General features: G+C 38.5%; 1 protein-coding gene across 1 annotated transcript in view; it reads left to right on the top strand.

Moving 5' to 3' along the window:
* The window catches only part of ZNF318 (zinc finger protein 318), a 71,077-nt gene that overhangs the window by 30,897 nt on the left and 17,578 nt on the right, over nt 1-22,602 (top strand). Inside the window, exons 4-6 of the mRNA XM_033937235.1 lie at nt 12,270-13,604; nt 14,400-14,499; nt 15,604-15,887. Of these exons, the coding sequence (XP_033793126.1) occupies nt 12,270-13,604; nt 14,400-14,499; nt 15,604-15,887 (1,719 nt within the window). The remainder of the gene's footprint in view (nt 1-12,269; nt 13,605-14,399; nt 14,500-15,603; nt 15,888-22,602) is intronic.

Below are 22,602 nucleotides of genomic sequence, written 5' to 3'. Positions count from 1 at the left end.
GCCCTGTCCCTGCCGGGCGTGCAAACCTGCTCTGCCCCCTCCCAACCTGCCGGGAGTATTTGAATTCGACCCGACGCTTCCTGTTGAGGGAACCACTCTTCACCAGACTCAGCGGCGAACTCCAGCCATCGGGCCGGCACCTGCAGGGAGTCTCGTTCCTGCCCTGTCCCCGCTGGGTGTGCGAGCCTGCTCCGCCGGATATGCGATCCTGCTTCGCCCCCTCCTGACCTGCCGGGAGCATTTGAATTCAACCCGACGCTTCATTGCCGGACTCAGCGGTGGGAGGATTGGATGGGAGGGTCAACAGGGGTTCAGGTGCGCCTGGGGGGGAAGCGATGACGACAAACTACCTTACAGTGAGTGAGGGGGGATTCGAAGCGCGCATACGCACTCCTAGCTGCCACGGCTTCCCCTATTATCTCCACCGCTGTAGTCTCTTTTTTAATCTGGGGAAACCGCCGTACAGAAAATGCCATTGCTGGAGAGCAGAGAGTGCCGCGTTTTAACATTTCTCTGCCGCGCGTGGGGCCGTAGTAAGCGCATATGCGCACTCTTGCCAGCCATGGACCTACAAATCATGGAAGCAAGCCGATAAGAGTGCGCATGCGCCACTTAGGCTTTTATTATAAGAGATTTGGGTGTTTCTGTTATAAAGCTCTTCATGATTTAATTCCACTTATATCTCTTTGCAAATGGTAGACGCCTTGTTCATGAAATTATATTTTTTGTTTTTCCTGCGGTTAGGGGTTGCCGATTTAAAAGATTTTTCAGCCGAAGTTTGGCTTACCAAGCTGCCCTTTGGGATAAGATCTTTGGTAAGTTGATTTCCAGATCTCATTCTTACATCAGGAAATTATTAAAAACTCATCTCTTTACGAAAAATTCTTAGAATCTCAACTATTATTTCCATTTTTTCTTCTTGAATTCTTTATATAGAATTGTCATTTTCCTGCGTATGCACAGTTCTCTTTCTTGTAAACCGTGCTGAGCTGTGAGATTGAAGCGGTATATAAGATTACTATTATAACAGGGGGCGTGGCTTGGACACGCATGAGGAAGGTCGGCTAATAAGTGAGCTCCAAAGAAAAAGACCTTGAAAGTCTACAAAAAGTCTAAAAGAATTAAAAAAAAAAAAAAGAAAACCTTGGATTAAATAAAGAAAATAAGATAAAAGGATGGCAACAGGAAAACAAAACAAGAATGACTTTGCAATGTCTGGCAGCAGTAAAAGAGCAAAACCGGAACAGGAGACAGGATCAAAAATGACAGATATAGAAGTAATAAAAGAACTAAAGGAAATAAAGGAAATGCTATCAGTTTTAACAAAAAAAGTTACGAATATATCGGAGGACGTTTCAACGCTAAACAAAAAAATGGATCTCCTGGAATTAAAGTCAAATAATCTAGAAGAAAGAATGATGCTTATAGAAGAAGAAGCAAGTTACACTCGAACGGATAGAAAAAAAATAGAAATACTTACTAAAGAGATTGAAGATTATTCTAATCGAGAAAGAAGAAGTAATGTCCGTTTGATTGGATTACCGGAAGGAGCAGAAAAGGGAAATCCGGTAGTCTTTATTGAAAATCTGTTACCCAAACTACTTCCGATAAAAACAAAATATCCCATAGAGGTAGAAAGAGCACATAGAGTGCCTATGAAGAGAGGAGAAAATCAACATGGACCAAGACCATTTATATTCAAACTATTGCGCCACCAACAGGTCTTAGAAATACTTCAACTAGCAAAGCAAAATAAAGGTCTTAAATATCAAGATGCTTATATCCACTTTGTTCCTGATTTTGCTAAAAACACAGCGATAAAAAGGAAAAAGTTGTTGGAATTGAGGCCAAAACTAAGAGAATTGGGTGCAAAGTTTGGATTAATGTATCCTGCAAACATGAAGGTTACCATCGGAAATAAAACTTTTACATTTGATGATGCTGAGAAACTAGAGAAATTTATTCAAACTCAAGAAATACCTATGTCATCCTAATTTTGAATAATATGTCTTTAATTTATTAATTAGAAATGTTGGGAAAAAATATTGTACTATATATATCATCATATATTAATTATATAGAGAAAAATAACTTTAAAGAATTTACTATATTTTAAAATGCAACGATTTAGAATGTTTTTAATTAGCTTCAAATATATTCTTTTCAAAGTCTCTCTTACAATAGAATTAGAATGTAACAGACATTCTATAATGCCAAAAAAAAAAAAAAATTTTTAAAAGGCTTAATGCAATTATATATTTGTAAGTTTAACAGGAAATAATTATAATATACAATATGAAAAGAAAGAAAGTTATTATACATTTAAATGAATGTAATATAGAAAAGATAATATAACTAAAAGCCTGCTTTGAAATTGATTACAGACAGAATAGATTGGTGGGAATATCAGAGGTAAAAAAAAAAAAAAAATTGAGGAGGATGGTTTTTCGGGTGAGGTTTTTCTTTTCCTGTGGTGGGACTGCTGCGGGATCGCACACCGGACACATATATATACTTGTTTGAATTGTGTTCCCTCTTCTCTCTTCAAAATGACTTAAAAATTTAAAAACTTACAATCCCGAAGGTCTATGCGTGAGGAACACAGGAAATGGATTTTTTTACATACCGGAAAAACAACATGAACATATAATATAAAATATAAGAAGAAAAAAGAAGAAAAAGAAATCAAAAAATGGATTACAAGAACTTTGGAAGATCGTAAAGAACTATTCAATACAATCTCCTTAGGAAAAGAAGAAGAAAGAAGACAAGGAAAGAGAAGAAAATAAAAATGAGAAGAGAGAAAGAGAGATTCAGATAAATGAAGAAACGATGTATGTGCCTGGTGTGTGATTTTAGCGGTGATCTCTCATGGGGGGGGAGATTCTTTACTTGTGAAACTATTGATCCTATATCATTATGTTCCCATATTAATGATATTACTATAATAAAATATAAGATGAAAGGAAAAAGCTTTTTAGGATATAATAAAAGATAAATACTATATTTATTTATTTATTAATGAATTAATGATATTAAATATAGAATTTTAAAATATCCTAAGAAATGCATATGAAACTGACTAAATTCATAGATATATAATATATGAATTATTTATATTTTAATATTATTTAAATATTTAATGACTTAAATTGTATTTGGAAAGCTAAATGGTCTTCTTGGAGTGTGTTATGGCTGATCTTGATATGCGTGATGCCAAGTATACACTATTTTTGCTAAATGGGGAGGGAAGGGAGGGGGTTAAGAAAAGGGAGATGAAATTAATTAAAGAAAATCTTAAAAATAAGGGTTTAATAATAAATAAAAGAATAAATATTAAACATGTGTGGATATCTGATCAAAAATATATTTATAGATTTTTACTTCAAATATTACTTATTAAATTAAATGGCTCTTAAAATTTATTCTCTTAATGTCAATGGTCTTAACCATCCAATCAAACGAAAGAAAATATTAGATTTTCTTCATAAGCAAAAAGCTGATATTTATTTCATACAAGAGACACACTTGTCAGGCATTGAATCTAATAAACTAAAAGAGGGTTGGGTGTCCAAATGTTTTTTTGCACCGGCTATTGGAAAAAAAGCAGGAGTAGCTATTCTCATAAATAAAAAATGTATAGCAGATTTTAAGTTAATAAAATTTGATCCATTAGGAAGATGGGTACATATTAAAATGGATCTGAGGAATACAACCCTGGACTTATTTAATTTATATGCTCCTAATTCAAATCAAATGGAGTTTTTCAAAAATATTCAGCAGATATTACTACCACTAGCTGCTTCTAATTTAATAGTAGCTGGAGATTTCAATGCTGTAATGGATCCTATTTTGGATAAAAAACCAAGTAAAATTATGAAATCATTAGGATTAGATAATTTAATACAATCTTGTGATTTAGTAGATATATGGCGTATCCTTCATTTTAATGATCAAAAATATTCTTTCTGTTCTCAGGTCCATAAATCCTTTTCAAGAATTGATTATATATTCGTTTCTAATAACATAGCACAAAAAGTGATGAAAGCAATTATTGATCCTATTATTATATCAGATCATGCTGGTGTGTGGATTGATCTGCAGAATGATATATCAGTTTATTCTAAACCAATTTGGAGATTTGATAATGCTTTACTTGCAGACATAAAATTTATAGAAGATATTAAAGAAAAAATGCATGAATTCTTTCAATTCAATAATTCGGATAACATAAACATTGAAATTTTATGGGATGCTTATAAAGCAACAATGAGAGGAAATATATCATATTCTGCATATATGAAAAAACAACTTAAAAAACAATTTATACAATTGGAACAAGAAATTAAATTATTAGAAAAAAAATTAATTACTAAATGGGAACATGATACATTGCAGAAATTATTAAAAACAAAAGTTAAATATAATGAGATTTCTTCTCAATTTGTAAGGAAAGATATGTTCTGTCGGCAGGTACAGTATTATGGAAATTCAAATAAAAATGGAAGATTATTAGCAAATTTTATTAAAGCAAAAAAAAGAAAATCTAAGATTATTGCAATTAAGGATAAAAGGGGCAATACACACACTAGTAATGAAGATATTATAAAACAGTTTCTTGATTTTTATAAGGATTTATATATTTCTGATACTTATGAAAATAAAGAACAAGATGGTATAGAATTTTTAAAGGCATTTATTGGACCAAATATTCCGGATCATATAAAAGGAAGTTTAGAAGAACATATATCTTTAAAAGAAGTAGAATCAGCATTGAAATCTCTTAGAGTTGGGTCCGCTCCAGGTGGAGATGGATATACTGTTGAATTTTACAAAACATTTCAAAATATTTTATTACCTTATCTATTAAATTTATATCAATATCAAATAAATAATGGAAATATATCAGGAACTATGGCTGATTCTGTTATAATTGTCTTACCAAAACCAAACAGGGATCCGACATTGATAACAAATTATAGGCCTATATCTTTGATGAATGTAGATGCTAAATTAATTGCTAAAGTGCTAGCTATAAGATTAGCAAAAGCTCTTCCTTTTATTATTGATATACACCAAACAGGATTTGTTGCTAAAAGACACTCTTCACATAACACTAGATTAGCATTTCATTCTCTAAATTTAGCAAAAAATTTGAATGATCCAGCTTTTCTAATATCATTAGATGCAGAAAAAGCATTTGATAGAGTAGAATGGAAGTTTATGTATCAAGCTCTAGAATGGTTTGGTATAGGACCTGGTTTTATTAAAATGATTCAAACATTATATAGCTCCCCTGGAGCAAGATTAAATATAAACAATAACTTATCTGATAAATTTAACTTGCTAAGGGGAGTTAGACAAGGTTGTCCTTTATCTCCCTTACTTTTTGATATCGTTCTAGAACCCTTATTAATTGCAATAAATCAAACTAAGGGAATAAAGGGAATCACATTTTCTAATTGGGAATTTAAATTATCTGCATATGCAGATGATATATTATTATATTTAAGAGAACCAGAAGACACCATTCCACATCTACTTAATTTAATAGAAAAGTTTGGAAAGTTTTCTGGATATAAAATCAATTGGGAAAAATCTGAAGTTCTTCCAATTAATATCCATTGCACCAAAGGATTATTTGATTCATATTCATTTAAATGGAAAGAGGAAGGACTAAAATATTTAGGTATTCTTATAAAAAATACAATTGATGACACAGTTAAAGAGAATGAAAAACTTTTATTAAAGAAAATAACAGAAATGTGCGAGCAATGGAATCCTTTACATCTATCTTGGTGGGGAAGAATCCAAACAATTAAAATGATGATTTTACCTGTGGTTTGTTATCAAATGAGTATGATTCCAATATTTTTTCAGGGGTCATTTTATAAAAAGTTAAACAGTATATTAACAAAATTTGTTTGGTTTGGGAAAAGACCCAGAATCGCTTTAGCATCATTACAAAAAACAATTAAGGAAGGAGGGGTAAATTTTCCAAATTTCTATAGGTACCATCAAGCCTATATTTTAAGACAAGGAATGTATTGGATCCTCCCAGATCTCATGGAAAATGTACCCGACTGGTTATATTTAGAATGGCGTCTCATGTTCCCTTTACATCCAGAACATTTCATTAGTATAACAATACCTAGGAGATATAAAGATCATAGAATTCTAATAGATACATGGAAAACATTAAGATATATAAGCAATTTATCAAAAGATCCATTGACTAAATCTTTAAATCAATCTATTTGGGTAAACTCCAGGATCAAAATTGGTGGATTTAAAATAGTATGGAAACAATGGATAAAAGCAGGTATATGTACTTTAAAAGATATAATAATAAATGGATCACTGCTTAGTTTTTCACAATTGCAACAAAAATTTGGATTAGATAAAACACAATATTTTAAATGGATGCAATTGAAGCAGGCCATTCAGGAAGGGTTCCCTGAATGGAAGAATCTAAACACTCAATATAGTTTACCAATCCTTTGTTTTCAAGCGGATTTTCTAGGACACCAAGCCGCAAAATGGTATAAGAATATAAATGAATTTTTAAACAAAAAAAGAGATCAGGACTTAGGGATATTTGGAGTATTGAGATAGGACAGATAATTTCTCCATCTCAATGGCAAAAATTTTGGTCCTGGAGAATACATACTACAAGATCAGCATCTATGAGTCAAACATGGTTGTTTTTATTACATAGAGTTTTATGGACCCCTACGAGATTACAAAAATTAGATAGTAGTAGATCTAATAGATGCTGGCATTGTAGGATAGAAGTGGGTACATTGGACCATTTACTATTCTTTTGTCCCTGCATTAATTCCTTTTGGAAATTAATTTGGCCCCAAATTAATAATTTATTAGAAAATCATGTTGGACTATCATATGATACAATATTATTTGGAACAGCAATGAGAACACAGAGTCCGATTTCAGCTAACAATAATAAACTTTTATTAATTTTAACAGGGATCGCCATACAGCAAATTACTCAGAACTGGAAGGATTACACTAAATTGAATTACACTTTTTGGTGGAATTCAATTTGTCATATATATAAAATGGAAAAAGTATTGGCATTACAACAAGGTTATATTAAAAAATTTAATAAAATATGGGGACCATTGACAAATTATTCTACTGATCAGATATAATAACACGTATAAAAACATATAGAAGGGGAAGGGAGGGAAAACTAATGTAATATTAATATGATATAAAATTTTGATAAAGGGTTTATTTAATTCATATTGTAAGAACATATATTAATAATTTCAAGTGTTTTTTTCATAATTGGATGTATTACATGTATTTCACTTGATGTAAGAATATATAAAAAAAGAATAAAAAAATATTTATATAAAAAGATTACTATTATGTTAAGCTGTAAGCCTTGCCACTGTTACCGGCAAGACATATAGTTTGAGAGCCAGTAGGGTCTGTTCAGTTGTTCCTTACAGTAATATTAAGAGGGAAAAAAAATCCTGAGTCAGTGCAGGTCTGAAGGGAAGCCTTCAATTGAGGTAAATTGCATTTATCTCAGGACAAGCAGGCAGCATATTCTCACATATGGGTGATGTCATCCATGGAACTCCGATGCGGACAGCTGCAAAAGCACTATTGCACTTTAAGAACTTTAGAAAGTTCGCGATTGACCACATCGCACATGCGCGAGTGCCTTCCCGCCCGATGTAAGTGCGCGTCTCCTCGGTTCTGATTTCCGTGGAGCTGTGAAGTTTTGTTTAACACGTTCTGCGTATTTTTTTGCCTTCCTGCTCACGAAAATTTCTTTTTATCCCTTTGGGATTTTTTCTTCCTTTTCTTCATACTAAAAAGAAACGTTTCTTTTCTTTTTTCTTAGCTATTTTTTCACGGCGGGGCCTTTGCCTCCACCTTAGCCTTCCATCTTTGATTTGGCTGAGGGGGGTTTTCCCCTTCCAAGTCCCGCCCGTTAACCGATTTTAAAAGTGTGGCAAGTGCCAAAGCACTATTTCTCTTACTGATCCCCACAGGTGGTAAATCCCGTGCCTGGGCCCAGACCACTGCGTTGTCTTGTTCATGTTGTTCCACATTTCAAAAGCGTTCCATCAAAAATCTTCTTCAGCAGAAGCAACTCTTCGGTACTAAGCCTCTCAGGTACCTTCGACTCCATCCAAGCCTTTGACATTTAAGGCATCACCATCATCAGAGGTACCTGGTTCCATGTCGGTGTCGCAGTCTATAGCTCAGTCAGGTAAGCCAGCAAAAAGTCACTAGCTTCTCAGATGGCGTCTCAGGCCACAAAGGTACAGAGTCAAGTCATACCGGCCAAGCAGAGACCATTAATGCAGCTTGCTTCCACTTAGAGAGGTGCATCTTCTTCGATATCATCCTACCTAGAGCGAGCTGCAACACCAGTGATACCAGCATCCACACCCAAGGTATCGGTGCAGGTCTTTAAGGAGAAGCTCAATGCTCTCTTTAAGTTGGAGTTTGGAGACAAGTTCCAGATGTTTACTCCCATGTCGGCTCCTCCGGTACTAGCCCAGCCTGAGTGTCACTCCATGCAAGATGCAGGTACCGCCTCGGCGGCACCAATCGTAATCGAGCCTTGCTTCTCGGCACCAGTTTTTGAGACATCAATCTCCCTCACCGAAGCGTCGCTTCTCAAAGCGTCAGACTCCCATCACCAAATCACCGCTTATCAAAGCATCAGTCTCCGTCACCGAAGCATCGTTCCTTGAACCATCGGACACATTCACCAAAGCATCGTTCTTCGACGTACCAATCAACTTCCTCGGAGTGTATACATAATAAGCACCTTTCTTCTCGGCATAGGTCCAGTTGTTCCAGACATTCATCTCCACATCCTCCAAATCTGGCAAACCTACTAAATCCAAACATCTTTCTCCTGCATGCTTGGACAAGCGTAAGCGATCTGTATCACCTGCTTCTTCAACTCTGTACCGTCTCCATCTTCAATCTGTAAATTAAGTATCTCCTTCTTCCATGGAAGATTATGGTTCCCAAGCGGAGAATTCTCCTTATTCCGCTGCTCATCGGGAACCTTCACCTCCTGAGTTTTATTTACCCGCTTCATTAGGTAGATGGGTAAGGACCTGGAAGTAAATTTACAGGCCGACTCTTAAGTATTCCAAGGAGTATATGGAAACCTTAGATATAAAGCATCCTCCTAAGGAGTTACTCAAAATTCCTCTGCATGGCATCCTGAAGGAGACTCTTTGTAGAAGCTAGGACTCTCCTTATTCTATACCAGCAACCCCTAGAAAGCTGGACTCTCAGTATAGGATTATCCTTATCCCTGATTTTGACAAGCCTCAGTTTTCTCACCAGTCTCTGGTAGTGGAGTCTACTCTAAAGAAGTCTGCCCCTTCCAAAGTCTATGCCACTATTCCTCCAGGGCGTGAGGGTAGATCAATGGACAAGTTTGGGAGACGTCTATATCAGAATGCCATGCTAGCCAATAGAGTCCTCAGTTACAACTTTTATTTTGCTTGCTATTTAAAATACTGCCAACTTAAAATATTTACCTTCTCATTGACTTTCAAATTTCAAACATATGTTTCATTCTGTCACAGCTCCGGCAGCATCTGGTGCAATCCTCCTATGATGCTTTTGAGCTGTTGTCTAGAGTCTTGGCATCTCCGTGGCCCTGAGAAGACTAGCATGGCTTAGAATAGCAGATATGGATCCTAACCTTCAAGACCAGTTGGCCAATATTCCTTGTCTGGGGGATGAACTTTTTGGGGACACAATTGAAAATACAACTAAAAAGTTTTCCAAGCATGAAAAGTCTTAACTCGTTGCTCAGGCCTAAATCTAAATTTTTTGCCTCCAAGGGGTATAAACCATCTTCCTTTTACTAGAGGCGTTATACCCCAAAGTCTGCTCCTCTTGTCTAGACTGCAGCAGAAAAAGCAGCATCAGCAATGTCCTCAGAAGCCTCAGACCCTGCGGCTCCCAAGTCAAATCAGCCTTTTTGACTATCTCTTCAAGAGCATAATTTCAATCAATATATCTCTGTCTCTTCCTCTTCCCATCGGAGGTCATCTGCTCCACTACTATCATTGATGGCAACTGATCACCTCCGAACTCTGGGTTCTCAATATCATTCGAGAAGGATATTCTCTTCATTTCCTCAGTATTCCTCCAGATCATCCTCCAAAAGAGTTTCCTTCCAACCCTCTTCAGTCTACCCTTCTTCTCCAGGAAGTCGGAGCTCTGCTCGTTCTCAATGCCATCGAGAAAGTTCCATTGAATCAGCAGAACATGGGATTTTATTCCTGGTATTTCCTTGTCATGAAGAAGACGGGAGTCTTCAGCCAATATTGGACCCCAGAGCTCTCAACAAATTTCTCATCAAAGAAAAATTTTGAATGTTGTCTCTAGTGTCCTTGTATCCCCTTTGGATCACAATGATTGGTTATGCTCTCTGGATCTCAAGGAGGCTTATACTCAAATTCCCATTCACTCAGCCTCTCACAAGTATCTCAGATTTTGAGTAGGAAATCAGCATTACCAATACAAGGTTTTACCTTTCAGCCTTGCATCATCTCCCAGAGTTTTCACCAAGTGCCTGGTAGTAGTAGCAATGGCCTTAAGAAATCATGGTTTCCAAGTTTTTTTCATATCTGAATGATTGACTCATGAAAGACCTTTTGTCTCAGGGGGTTACTGTAGCGACACAACAGACTATACTATTTCTACAAAATTTGGGATTCAAAATCAATTTTCCCAAATCTTAACTATAGCCTTCTCAGACTCTTCAATTTATTGGTGCTCTTCTAGATACTGTGCAGCGCAGAGCATTCCTTCCCCACCAGCGTCAGGAAGCTCTCATACAACTTTTCCACCAAGTATCCTTCATTCCTTCACTCTCGGCAAGACACATGATAGTTCTTCTAGGTCACATGGCCTCTACAGTTTCACGTAACCTCTTTTGCCAGACTTCACCTAAGGATGCCTCGGTGGACACTGGCTTCTCAGTGGTCACAAGCTCTTGATCTGCTTTCCCAGCATGTTACAGTAACATCTTCTCTTCAGCAATCTCTTCAATGATGGATGCTCTCTTTCAATCTATCCAGAGGTTTGCTGTTCCAAACATCTCCCCACCAAAAGGTTCTCACGACAGATTCGTCAACTTACGCTTGGAGAGCTCATCTAGAAGGTCTCCATACTCAAGGTCACTGGTCCGCCAACCCCAGCCTGCTGCTTGTGCCAGTGTCGGCTCTTCCTCTTATGTCACTTCCTGGACCCATGCCTAGCAGCAGGTTGGAGTTATTGCACACACTGGGAATGTTAGAGGTATGAAGGAATAGGCATGCAGCAGTAGGGGGGGGGGGTGAGGAAGAGGGCAGGGGAGGAGCAAGACAAGGTTTCTTTTTTAGATATTTTGTGACTTTGAAGGGATTAATAAAATTTTTATAAAATGTATTAAAATTATAAGCTTGACTTTCACAAGATGAAAATTTCTCAATTCAGCTGACTAAAGTATCATTGGCAGTAGAGTCCAGTGTGCAGAAACTCAGATATTTTTCTTTCCTAATTTGATATATGAAATTGCAGTGGTGAATTTTCAAGCACTGTAATGATATAGGATCAAAGATTTATTTGTGTGAATGTAAATAAATTGAGATAGGCCCTTTGTGTGAATGTAAATAAATTCAGATAGGCCTTCCTTTCTTTTATCGTGATATAATAATTGCGAGAATGGACCATCTGGTCTATCCAGTTGTCTTGCATAATTGTATCACCAAGGGAGGAATGAAAACGGGAAAGGGTGAAAGAATAATTTAAAAAAGGAATAGGCAATGTGACGAAGGGCTTGTTATGAGAGAAAGATTTAAGAGTAGGAGTGCCAGGAGTATAGGAATGAATGAGGACATGCAAGGAGGATAGAGGTAAGCTAGGGTGGGGATATTTGCAGGGAACAGAGAGATGAAACATCTGAAACTTGCACAAATAGATCTTTAGGATCCAGAAGAGTTATCTGAGATGGATTCTAACAAAGGAAGTTCACTCTCCAAAATTTTTAGAGTACTTGTTAGGATCTCTACCTAACAAATATGCTTAACATGCTTTAATTTGCCATAAATATTATATTTTAAATGCTCTTATTCAGAGGTTTCTAATATAAAAAAAGTCTTATTATGCATTTCCATTTCTGTGATGACTCGTTAGTATGTCCAGTTTTGATGGCCATTAATGTAGATTACGTCGCTGTTAAATGTGGCTTTTTTTCCTTCTTGCAGCTTGGGGACTTCTCAGGCAGCTCTGTATCGGGTAAAGAGCTGGCAAGCCGTGCACCAGCATCGCAGAGCAGCAAGCCATTCACGTCTGAAGTAGAGAATTTTCTGAACAGATTTACCAAAGGCTTTACAGCAGGGACCATGTACCAAAAACCTGTCAGTAGCTCACAGACAGGGGTACCTGCAGACACTTTACAGACTAATAAAGTGGTTACAAGTTTCATCCAAAAGGAGAATCCTGAGCCGAAGCAGGAGGCTGTAGATCGCCAGTCTGACTTCCTACTTCCTCATGAGAGAGCCAGCCAGGATGGTAGCGGTTTTTCGCGCATTTTGGGATTGGCAGATTCTACCACTGTGCCACCAGTAAAGAAGCCTAGCACTTTCAAAGAAATTGAAGATGAGGAGAAATTTCTTTATGGAGATGAGGAAGAAGTAAAGCCAAAAGCAGCACAGCAACCGTCCTCTACCCCAAGTGCCATCCAATGTCTACCAGCAAGTCATGCACCACAAACTCCTGTTATGCCAGCAGAGCCTCCAGTGGAAGAGAGCTCTTCCAAGCAGGAGTATGAACAGATTCATGACTTGCTGAAGACCATTGGTTTGGATATAGGGGTAGCAGAAATCGGAAAGCTTGCTGTCCGCACACAGGAGCGACTGCACGGCAAGAAACCAGCAACTCACTCTCCAGAGCGCCATTTGCCAGACTCACGGAGACAAGAATCATGGGAGTCACGCCGCAGCCGCAGTGACACTCGATCACCAGAGTCAAATCACAAACATTCTGAATCCCCACTGGAGTCCTCTCAGGCTTCTAGAGATAAGTCTGCTTATTCTAATTCCAAATATGTAAAGAGGAGTACAGAGCAGGGTACAGAGGTGGGACAGGGCATACCCTCTACTGTATTGGAAAAACAGGTCCATACAATACCAAGCACCTCTCCTACTGTACTCACCCCTACTTCAGGTACTCAGTACCAAATGCCAAACTATGCTCAGTACAGTGGGGTTCAGATGCCACCAAACTATGGTCAGCATCTCCCAGCACCTCCTACTGGATTCGATACCTATGGGCATTACCTTACTTATGCATCCCAGAGCTGGCCCATATATTCATCTACCCAACCGCCTACCCAACAGCCTACCCAACAGCCCAATCTTAAAACACCCACAAATCCCACACGTCCTAATCTCCGTGTGATTCAACCAATTGAAGAGGCTCCTGGAGCTCAGACTATCAGTGCAATACCCAGTCTGTTGGATGGGATCTCCATACCCCCCCCAAAGAGAGCCACAGAAATAATCTCAGATGAGAAAAATAAGGCATTTCAGAAACAGAAGGTAAGAGGAGCATGAATTATATACTGGCAGCATCTCAGTGTGCTGTTATAGTGCTTTGCATGTTTAGTTTTCATCCTTGTTATAAGTAATACATGGAAAACTTGTCTATTTGTATTCATGGCTTCTACTGCTGGAAACTAGCTGAAGTTAAATATTTCTGCCTCTATACCCCTATGCATTTGTGGTGTTAAGGATACTTGCTACTTAAAATATTGAATTACAATCTCAGGCTTCAGTTGAATGACTGGAGAATTTGGCAATAGTTCTGTTGTGAACAAGAAATCCCAGAATCATCTCCAGTCCTCTGAGAGATGCTGTGGTATAACCATTTCATGGCGTTTTTGCTATTGGATATGAGTACGATTTCCTACTATTGGGTTCATCCCTGCCAGCATTCAAGAAGACAAAATGCTTCAACCTTGTTGGGAGGTCTTGCACTGACTTCTGACAGCAAGGGGACCTGGATTAACTGGACGTTAAAGTAGGAAGTGAAAAATTGAGCAGGGCTTGCTTTTTTATTTTTTTTTACTCATTCTGTTCAGTTTTTGCCCTCTTTTAATATGAAAAATGCATCTGTATGTAAAATAACTTTACATATAAATCTTATTGCTAAGGAGAAGCAGTATACAGTTGTAACTCAAGTTGCATTTTGGCTAATACAGTAATTATATACAGCTCATCACTGTTAAAGCTTCAGGGAGGTCTGCTTATACCTTATCCTAATTAGCTGTTTCTTTTCATTGTCTGTTAGATTGAGTGATTTGTTTCATTTCCTGGACTCCCCTTTTCTTTCAGGTCATTGTAGAGCGAGAGAAACTGAAGACTGAACGAGAGATAGAGCAGAAGAAGATAGCTTACTTACTGGCAGAATTAGAAAGTTTGCGCAAACAGCAAGGTACAGTTCCCAGGCCCATCATGCTAGAACCATGTGCTACATAGGATAAACTCATACAGTCCCTACTACAGCAGTCCATAGAAAAGCACCTGTGGTTCTCAGCATTGGTGGGATCTGAGATGAACCATAGCTGCATGAGGTAAGTTGGTCACCTGCCACCAAGGACCTGTACCTCACTGAGAGATCAATAAATTTAGTATGAGAACTTATGATTTTTATTCCTTAGGCCACTTAGAGCTAAAAGCAGTACATAACATGCTAGTGATTCCTACTGTACAGATTGTAGGCATTGGAGGAACACTGGAGAGAGCCATTCATCTGAAAGTCAAGTAATAGTAGAAGAAAACCTTAATAGTTGCATACGAGCATTGATGAACTTTTGAAGGACTTGCCTAGTGATTACAGCACCAGGCTGAGAATCAAGGAAGCCAAGGTTTAAATCATACCGATGCTTCTTGCGACTTTAACCCTCCACACCTCAGGTGCAAACTTGAATTGTGAACAATCCAGGTACAGGAAAATGCCTACTAAGCTTGACTGTAACTCCCTGTGAGCTACCAAAGAAAAGCATAAGTTGAGGTCTGACTTTCCAGCTGTGAGAGATCTGATTGTTAGGAGAATGCAAAGTTCTTTCTCCTGAAGACTGTCTGTCTCTGATACTAATTTGCACATGGAGCTGATGAGCTGAGCAGGAGCTCTTTGTTGTACCCATGTGCTATACTGCTTAAACTTTGGCAGTTGTTCGCCAGCTGAGCTCAGACTGATATGACATTTCAATAAAGCATTAATGATTAGTGTAGTTGGACTTTTCATTAGTGTGAGGATGGAAAGTTCAGGATTTGAAAGTAAATAGCTTGTCCAGTTATTTCCTAGAAAATGGGGTTGCACTGTCTAAGGAGAGTAGATAAAGGCTATATATGGCCCCATTTTCTTTATGTACAAGATTTATGTCCCCAGAATTTTTAGTTCCTAAAATAACCTTTCTTATCACCTCCCTCAGGCAAAATTAAAAAGCATCCATTTAGTACTTATGTGAAATGCTAGAGGCCTCTAAAGCTGAGAGCTGTAACATGTGCTTTCTGCTCTTCCACTTGGTCCCACCAGGGGAATTGCTACGCAAGAAGCGAAGAGAAAAGGATGGCCATAAAGATCCCCTGCTGGTGAAGGTGAACCGCCTGCAGGATAACATCCTGAAGGAGATTACAGAACTGCGCAAGCAGTGTGACATCTTAGAGACTAAGCAGATTGAACTTGACAAGATAGCACAGATCCTGGGCATCCCTATTCTTGAAAAGGTGCGGAAGGTGGACATCAAGGTGCTGCCGGTGGATAAAAACAGCAGATCAGAGAAAACCAGAAGTCCAGAAAAGTCAGCAGTGCTTCCAAAGGTAAAGGCTTGGGTGAAGGGCGTGAATACTGCTGTTTGTTCTAGGGAGCACAGGGCAAGAGCATGCCATATACTAAGGTAAAAAAAAAGAGACAGGAATAGAGACTGTCATATGCTACAGGATACAAAGTGGGGGAGGAGCAGTTTGGTCAAACAGCAAGTATCATCTTCTGCATAGTATAATCTCTATGGTAGTTCATAGAAAGGCACTTGTGGTTCAAGCATGCATCAGGGAGCAAAGGGCAAGGATGCACATACTAGTGCAGGTTCTGATGATGAAAACACAATGATGGCCCACTATGATCAAGAGATGACAAGGGTGCACATGCTGCAGGGAATACTGAGTAGACACATGAATGTTACCATGTAGCATGAGAAATTCAGTTGGTGCCCAGAGAGAGACACAGTGAACCAAATCTAACAGGTAATGAGAGAGGTACTTATAGCATATGCTGGTTGTGGCTGGTGTGGAGAAGAGGTATAGATTTAGAATCTTGCATAGAGAGTTATGGGCTGGGGAGCCAAAGTTTGAAGGTGAGGAGCCAGGAGTGGCAGGTAGAAAGAGGTATATACACTTTGTGTGAAGCCAAGGCCAGTAGTAGATGAAGTGCATGCATGTCATGATGTGTTGAGGTTGGTGGGGTGAAAGGACTTGTGACAGAGATAAGGCTGCTTGGAAAAGGCTAATAAGGAAGAAGTAATGGACATGACAAGCAGTTAATCCAGATGTATGTGCAACATCTACCTTGAGCTGTATTTCTGGCACAAAGTTGAACTTGCACTGCTCATAACATTGCTGCACTGGAAATGTCACAGTTGACCTAGGAAAGGGAGCCAAAGCATGATCAGGCAGTGGAGGGAGAGTTTATTTTGAAGTACAGGAGGTGATGGAGAGAAGGGTGAGCTAGATTCATGGAAAGAGGGTTTGTAGACTGAGATGGACTTGTGGAGGGATAAAAAGGTAAGGCTGATATTCAGGAAAGGAGAGAGAGATGGAAGGCATTCATGAGGTGATTTAGCTGTGGAAGTAAGAGAAGGAGGGGAGAGGCACTAGGAATGGAATGAAATAGTCTTGAGACATTATGCACATGGTCTTGGGATAGTACTTATATTCTCTGTGGGTTCCAATATCCCTTATTGGATCAATATATTTTATTAAGAAATCTATGGTCAGGCCCAGTAGGTTCTTTTCCTTTTGACCTCAATTACAAACCCAATCTTTATGAAGACAGCCAGGATATTCAGTTCTTGTGCATGAGTGATATCATCTGACAGAGCCTAGGCTGGAGAAAAATAAAGCTGTCAGAGCTTTAAAGACCAGCAAGACATGCATGTGCAGATTTTCCACATTAGTATCATTGTATGAGGCTTTTTATCTTCAGATTTTTCCTTAAATCCCACCAGATATTTCATCTCAGCACATGTAGTTGGTATTGGTGACTTGACAGCTTGATGGGTTACTCCAAATTTGCCTCACTTCCCCTTTGGAATCCCATAAAGTAGTCCTTGTTTGTTTTTGCTTGCCTTTTTTTTAACATATTTTTTATTGTTTTCTTAGGGATGAACAAAAGAAATCTTACAACCGCCCCAATTAGAGCAACAAGAATATAAATGCAATCACAAAAAATAGACATATAGTAATCCTATTACACAATCCATCTGATGTGAATAGATACATAATCAGCACCTACCTATCTCCCCTGTCAAAACTGAAACTTGTTAGATATCAATAGATATTCAGCATTCGAGAACCTGTACAACACAAAGAAATGAAATACAAACAGCAACATTGTCTAACAAACTGTTTCTGAATCTTGTAAAACATCCAATTGTGTCCAAAGCACACTAGCTGGGTCAAAATGACCATGATATTTATCAGTCAATTGCTCCAAAGCTTTCAAGGAAATCAATTTCACTCTCAAGTCCAGCAAAGTTGGCCCAACTGACTGTTTCCATTTTAAAGCAATAACACACTTAGCAGCTGCAAAACACATTCTTTTGAAACGGATTTGCCACTGATGTCCCCCTTTTGTTGTAAAGGCCCAGTAAATATACCCAGAGGTCCAATGAAATGGAAATACTCAGGCCCCGCTCTCATTGACCAAAGGACAGAGGACCAAAAATTTTGAATATGTTCACAGGACCACCATATATGAAAAAAGGTTCCTTTACCCAATGAACAACACCAGCACACGTCAGTGGCAGATTGAGGAAACATAGCTTGAATGCGGTCAGGAGTGTAGTACCAACATGTAAGGACTTTATATGCATTCTCCTTAATCAGGACACATCTAGATGACTTTGACACTTCAAGAAACACTCTTTTCCATTCAGACCTAGACAATGTTGTTCCTTAACAGCATAAATTTATATTTCATAAACTGACGATTGTTAAAGAACTTATATAGCAAAGAAATAAGTCCCTGTAATGTACCAAGCGCCTGACAAAGATTCTCTAAATGTTCAGATTCATCACGGTCAGTCCGTAACCACCCTTGGCCAGACACATAATGTTTAGCTTGTAAGTACGGAAATATAGTCCCTGGAGGTAATTGATATAGCTCTTTCAACTCCTCAAAAGGGATCATCTCTCCATCCTCCAGAAGTTGTCTAAATCAAGTTAAACCCTGTTGTTCTCACCTTGCAAATGCCCTTCTCTACACACCCTAAAGGTAGGTTCAAACCGAATAGAAGAAAGGGAAGAAATACACCGATGTCCACCATATTTCCGCCGAACCCTATACCAAGTACCCACTAAATGAGAAACATAGGGATTGGAAAAACTATACCTTCTCAGGAGAGTCTCGAGATGAGAGGCCCAAATGAGATGATGCAAGGAAATACAGGGGTGTTAGCCTGTTTGCTTGCTTTTTTATAGTGTGGCCATGATGATTTTTCTACCATCGTCCAAGAAGCAAATGCTTGAAGTGTAGGTTGTACTTCAGGAAATCAGTGCATTAGTAGTAATGGAGAGAGATACTTGTAAATTGTCACTTGTTAAAATTAAAGCCTGGTCAGATTTCTCTTGTTCTTGAAGACCCAAATATATTGTGGTCTTTGTTCTCTCATAAAAGTGTGGTTGTCTGCAGAGGTTCTGTAGATACTGCTAAGTTTCTACAATCAATATTTGACCCTAAGGAGAGAGTGTCTCTTGAATAATTGCTTAGTTTTGGAATGAAGCTATGAATCTGGCTTTAGGGTTAAAGTTTATGGTGAACCTCAGAGAGTTTTCCCCAAAGAGAGTGTATCCCATCACTTGGTTTAGTTTTAAACATCAGTGTAGTCAGAAAAAAAATTAAGAAAAACTACGCAATATAAACAGGCACAATTTTTTCAAGAGTATCGTGAGGCAGTGAACCTTTCTATACATATTCTGATTATATTTTAACAAGGATATGAGATGAGTAAATTTCACACTTGAGTTTGCAGGATTCTTTGAAAATAAAATTTATGGATATTCAAAATGAATTATTACAGATCAAGGAAGAATGTTAATTGCACTTTTTAAATTGGTGAAGTTTAGGGGGAAAAAACTGAATTCTGAAACTAGATGGGAAGGAAGGAGATTATGCCTGTTTTAAATCACTTTGTAAGGTGATACTTAAAAACAGGGAATTGTTAACTTGAAAGGGGAAGAATAGTAGTGCCTTAGAGAGGGCCCATTATAGCTACTGACAGAAGCCCCAGATAAAATATTAGAACGTATTTTGAAAAATGTTCAGGATACTTGCAAGCGATTTATTACTTGGTTTCTTATCTTAGAACTGTTCCACAGTTGGTGAAAGCAAATATTACAGCCCAACTTAGAGATTTTTTGGGGGAAAACAATAACTGCCTTGATGAAATTTAGTCTGGTTTTACAACTGGATTTAACATAATTATACTGGCTGAGTTAAAATGATCAACAGAAGTTTAATGGCAGCTTTTGATATAATGGTTAGCTCTCACATACTTTCAGGAACTGGGAATACAAGAGAAACCCTGGTGTGGGTTACTCCTTTTTACAAAATAGGTAGCATTATAAGGTAGTCAAAACTACTTTTTGTGGTTTTGGCCAAAATAGAAGGCGTTCAAAACCGGAGTTTTCATTTTCAGCTGAAACTGAATGTTGCCAAAAATTCAGTTTCAGTCAAAACCATGACCCCGCCCCCCAGCAGAGAGTTACCCTCCTTGGGCCTGCCATAGAAGCCCTGGTAGTCTAATCTAGTAGACTAGTCAGGGCAGGGACTGTCCATGTCGGCTCCGCAATCAAAATATCTGTTGGGAGATTTTGGCAGCCATTTTTGAGATTGCACCTGCCCATATAATTTCCAATCTCAAAATCGCTGATGCAACCTTACATGATGGTCATAGCAGCCATTTTGATTGCAGAGCCTGCATGGACAGGAGTGACTAGGTATGGCTTCTGCCTCAGCAAGGCCACTAGACGACTATGGCTTCTAAGATAGGTCCTGAGAGGTGGCAATCATGGTCTGGTAGGGGGAAGTGCAGAGGGTGGTTGTACTTATGGTCAGGGGGAGGAGGGGCATTTTGCCCCCAAATCAAGGTATGACCAAATCTGGATTTCAGGCTGGTTTCAGCACCTAAACTGTAATTGTCAGCCTCTCAGCCAAAACTGAATCTGTGACCAAATTTTGTCACTCTGTTTCAGCCAAAGCAAAAACTGTAAACAACCACCTTTAATCAGCACTAGGGCTGCCCCCTTCCACCCTCTCTCTGTTCTTTCCTTTCTTCCCCCTCCCATCCCCAAGTAGACATGGACCCACATGTAGGCCTCCCAGACCTACCTTATACTCATCAGTGATCTAGTGGTGCAGCTGGGGAAGGAGTACTTTTGCCCATGCCAGCTCTGTTGTCAAAATGACTGCCACTAGATGTCATAGGGTAGCCATCTTTAGATTAGAACTGGCATGGACAGGATTGAGTAGGATCGGCTTCTGCCCTTGACTTACCACCCCTGATCTGAAGGCCTATGCTTCACCTTTTAAAATTGAAGGGTATCCCCAGCATGGCAGTGTTTCTCAAACATTGTGCGGGCACTAAGGAAGTCCTTTTCTTCTCCCCTGTCCAAAGGCCCCCCCCCCCCCGCCTCACCTTTTAAAATTTAAGGGTATACTTTGCATAGCAGTGGTTTTCAAGCACTGACCAGGCCTCCTCCATCGTAGCCTGCTGAACCAGAAACAGGAAGTTGTGTCATAGAGGAGTCAGACTGTGACAGAGGAAGAACGCTGAGAAGGCCTGGGCAGCGCTTGAGAACTGCTGCCACGCCAGGGATGCCCTTAAATTTTAAAAGGTGAGGTGGGGGGGGGCTTTGGACCAGGGGGGATGAAGGGAAGGACTTTCCCGCCCATGGGGGCCCCAGGAGCTGTCCTGCTTGATCCCCCCAAGGCCTGTGTTAATTTTTTTTAATGTGAGTTGAACAATTAACGCATTAATGATGTTATTAATGCGTTAATTGTTTAGCCCTAATTTAAATTGTTGGCTTAGTGTGTGGTGGCACCCGAAAAAGTGGTCAGGAATTAAGAAAGGAATGGAAAATACAACATCGTCTCTTTATTGCTTCATGATGTGACTATATCTTAAATATTGTGCGCAGTTCTGGTTGCTGTCTCTCAAAAAGATGTAGTGAAACTATAAAAGATACAGAGAAGGGCTATAAAAAGGGAATATAATGCCCCCCCCCCATGAGGAAGGGTTAAAGAGGTTAGGACTCTTCATCTTGGAGGACAGCAGAGAAGGAAGTATGATAAAGATCTATGAAATCATGACTGAAGAGAATGGGCAAATGCAGATCAATTGTTCACTCAAGAAATAGTCAAAGGATACATCATTAAATTACTAAGTAGTACATTTAGAACAAATAGAAGAAAATATTTTTGCACTCAACACAAGTTTAGTTCTGAAATTAGTTGCCTAAAGGTATTGCAAAAGTAGTCAGTGTAGCTGGGTTTTAAAAATATTTGGACAAAGTCCTGAAGAAAAAGACCACATTAACCAGGCAGACCAAAAAAGTCACAGATTGCCCCTGAGTAAAAGCAGCACAAAATTTCTATCTTTTTAAGGTATCTTGTCTATTCTTGTGACCTGGATTGTTCACTTGGCAATGGGATACTGGGCTTGATGGACCTTTGCTCTGACCCAGTATGATAATTCTTATATTTTATGGAATCAGTCATTAGAATTGAAGAGATATGATAATTACATGATATTTGGTAACAATTTAAAGGGTATTTTTGTATAGTTTAGCTTGTAGATTCAGGACTTGTTTTTAGTTTGTTACCCTGTAATATAGTATAAAATTTGGTTGTGTGGTTTGGATCATAGGATGGGACTTGTATGAATCTTTATAATTTTTTTTTTTTAACTTTATTACCACCAAGAATATAAAAAAGCATAGTATGATCATTGTGTACTACATTGTTTGGATGTTTCTGAATAGTACAGACTCTAAATATGTAATTAAAGTACTTGATTTGCTGTGGTTCTCTTACAGATCCCAATCTTCCAGGCCTATTGCATTTTCTGAGTTACTGTGGAAAAGTAAAGATATGATCATGTTGATATTACAGCTTCGACTAATAAAGAAAATGCAGGCTGTCTATAGCTTGTCTTCCATTTCCCATAGAAAGTATTCAAGAAATAGTTTATTTTTGCTCAGCAACTTGGACCTGACCTATGCTGATGCCAGAAATACATTATATTAAGCCACCTAGGAT

This window comes from Geotrypetes seraphini, chromosome 3 (genome assembly GCF_902459505.1).
Source record: "Geotrypetes seraphini chromosome 3, aGeoSer1.1, whole genome shotgun sequence".
Classification (NCBI taxonomy): domain Eukaryota; kingdom Metazoa; phylum Chordata; class Amphibia; order Gymnophiona; family Dermophiidae; genus Geotrypetes; species Geotrypetes seraphini.
The sequence above is the reverse complement of the archived record's forward strand: the minus strand, read 5'-3'. Positions and strand labels throughout refer to the sequence as shown.